Below are 2,808 nucleotides of genomic sequence, written 5' to 3' on the forward strand. Positions count from 1 at the left end.
ACAAATAAGCAAGTTTCATCAATGAAATGTGAAAGAGGGAATCAGTGGAACATTCATTTCATTTTTTAAGGCAATTTCTTCTTCACATTTTTCCCCTTTCTACTGGTTTGGGAATGGCTCCAACTAGAGAGGCCAGCATAGACCCAGAAAGGGGAGCCATATGTTGAAGTTTGAGAGAGTATCCTCTGTAGATCTTTTCCAAGATGTCTTTTAAAATTTTTGAGTCTTCCTTCCTCCCAGTACTTTTTCTTTCAACTCTGCACTGGAAAGATGATTCAGAGAACTGACCTTATTCACTGGACTTGTTTTGGCTGCAAACATTTGTAGAAAGAAAAATGTGTTTGGGAATTTAGGCACAACCTATGCCCAAGATGTTAGTAGCCAACGATGACATTTAAGTCCCAGCTTGAAATAAACATTGAAGCAAAATGTCTACTCCTAAAGGAATTTTCTTTTGCAAGATAATACTGATGGTGTAATCAAGATAGACTTTACCTAAAATTATATATATATTTTTTTGGTTGTTCCCTTTTCCTGTCCTGCCTCACCTGTTCACTGCAAATTTCTCTGGAAATATTTCCTTAATAAAGCACTTACATCCATATTCAATCTGAGGGTGTGCTTCTGTGCAACCTGATTTAAAACACTGCCTGTATCCTTACTCAGTATCTTATTTCCTCTCCTACTCAATCATACAACAAATAGCAAGTCAAAGAGGAATTCCTCTATATAAAAATGAATACACACAGATCATCATCATGGAAACGGTAAGAACTACAGGGAACTTAGGACACCCAAACCTTAAGACACCCAAGATATAGACTCTCAGTGTTAGATACAAGAAAAATAAACCTGGCTCTTTTTCCGGCTGGAACCATGGAGGGTGCAGAAGAGAAGAAAAAGAAGGTTCCTGCTGTGCCAGAAACTCTCAAGAAAAAGCGAAGGAATTTCGCAGAGTTGAAGATCAAGCGTCTGAGAAAGAAACTTGCCCAAAAAATGCTTCGAAAGGCAAGAAGGAAGCTTATTTATGAAAAAGCTAAGCATTACCACAAGGAATACAGACAGATGTACAGAACTGAGATTCGAATGGCTAGAATGGCAAGAAAAGCTGGCAACTTCTACGTACCTGCAGAACCCAAGTTGGCATTTGTCATCAGGATCCGAGGTATCAATGGTGTGAGCCCAAAGGTTCGAAAGGTGTTGCAGCTTCTTCGCCTTCGCCAGATCTTCAACGGCACCTTTGTTAAGCTCAACAAGGCTTCAGTTAACATGCTAAGGATTGTGGAACCATATATTGCATGGGGGTACCCAAACCTGAAGTCAGTGAATGAATTGATCTACAAGCGTGGTTATGGCAAAATCAACAAGAAGCGAATTGCCCTGACAGATAACACATTGATCGCTCGATCTCTTGGTAAATACGGCATCATCTGCATGGAGGATCTGATTCATGAGATCTACACTGTTGGAAAACGTTTCAAAGAAGCAAACAACTTTTTATGGCCCTTCAAGTTATCTTCTCCACGAGGGGGAATGAAGAAGAAGACCACCCATTTTGTAGAAGGTGGAGATGCTGGCAACAGGGAAGACCAGATCAATAGGCTTATTAGAAGAATGAACTAAGGTATCCACCATGATTATTTTTGTAATCTGGTCAGTTAATAAACAACTACTTTCAAATTAAAAAAAAAAAAAGAAAGAAAAATAAACCTGAACCTTAGTGAAACAAGAATAATATCCTACCACCAATCTTGGTATGAATAGAAGTTTTTAAAAAAATTAGGATACACTAACAAAATCCCATGCGTGTATGGGTTTGCAGTCAGAATTTGTGCTATGCAGGTAGACTTAAAATTTAAGAAAGAGAATTTAGCTTAAAGAAATCCTGAGCTAGTAGTGTTCTTAGTTGCCTGAAATAAGAAAACACAAATACCCTCTGGAGAAAAGGACTATTGAGATAAGCCTGAAAGAATTCCCACAGAAAAACTTCTAAGGAATATGAATTAACTGTCAAAATTAACCTGATAATTAAAGAAAAAAATTTATCACGAGGAGGAACCAACATAAATACAGATCACAAAGAAACTCCTAATTTTTTAGGTATTTTAAAAGCCAGATATTGAATATAAAACAAGTGTTGTATGTATTTTAAGAAATTTAAAAAAAAGTGAAAGGCATTAATGAAAAAGAAGCTATGAAACTTTCTGCCATGATCTGATTGTGTCCCCAAGATTCACAGGTTAAAACCTTAACACCCAACATGATGGTATTAGAGGGTGGGACCTTCAGAAGATTATTAGATTATGAGAGTGGAGCCAATTAAATGAGATTAGAGTACTTACAAAAGAGACTCCACACATTTCCCTACTCTTTCTGCCATGTGAAGATACACCAAGAAGTCTGCAAGCTGGAAGAGGGCCACTGCCCATCCTTGCTGGCATTGTGGTTTTGGACTTCCAATGTCTAAAACTGTGAAAAATAAGCTACCCCACCTATGGTATTTTTTCATAGCAGCCTGAATGGACTAAGACAGAAACTAAGTTGAAAATAATCAATCAGACATTCTAGAAATAAAATATGAAATATTCAGAAAGGACAGAAGAAACAATTATGGCCTGAAAGACAGAGCTATAAAAACTATCCAAAATACAGCACACAGAAACAAAGACATGGAGAATGTGAGAGAAAAAGGGAAATTGAAGCTGGAATATAGAGATCTAACATTTGTTTAACTGGAGTTCTGGAAGAGAGGATAAATAATAGCTGAAATATTTTCCATTAATCATAAATCCTCAGATTAAGTAAGCC

The 2,808-nt window shown here is 37.1% G+C and overlaps 1 protein-coding gene across 1 annotated transcript; it reads left to right on the forward strand.

Moving 5' to 3' along the window:
• Positions 1-855: 855 nt before the first annotated feature.
• LOC115511082 (60S ribosomal protein L7-like) lies at positions 856-1,695 on the forward strand. Its single transcript, XM_032592723.1, has one exon. It carries the CDS (start codon positions 877-879, stop codon positions 1,621-1,623), a length of 747 nt encoding a protein of 248 aa, XP_032448614.1. The 5' UTR covers positions 856-876; the 3' UTR covers positions 1,624-1,695.
• Positions 1,696-2,808: the final 1,113 nt, after the last annotated feature.

This window comes from Lynx canadensis, chromosome A3 (genome assembly GCF_007474595.2).
Source record: "Lynx canadensis isolate LIC74 chromosome A3, mLynCan4.pri.v2, whole genome shotgun sequence".
Taxonomy (NCBI): Eukaryota; Metazoa; Chordata; class Mammalia; order Carnivora; family Felidae; genus Lynx; species Lynx canadensis.

What these genes read in the sequence shown, in the direction of transcription:
- LOC115511082 (XM_032592723.1), top strand. Translation starts at nt 877, where the DNA reads ATGGAGGGTGCAGAAGAGAAGAAAAAGAAGGTTCCTGCTGTGCCAGAA.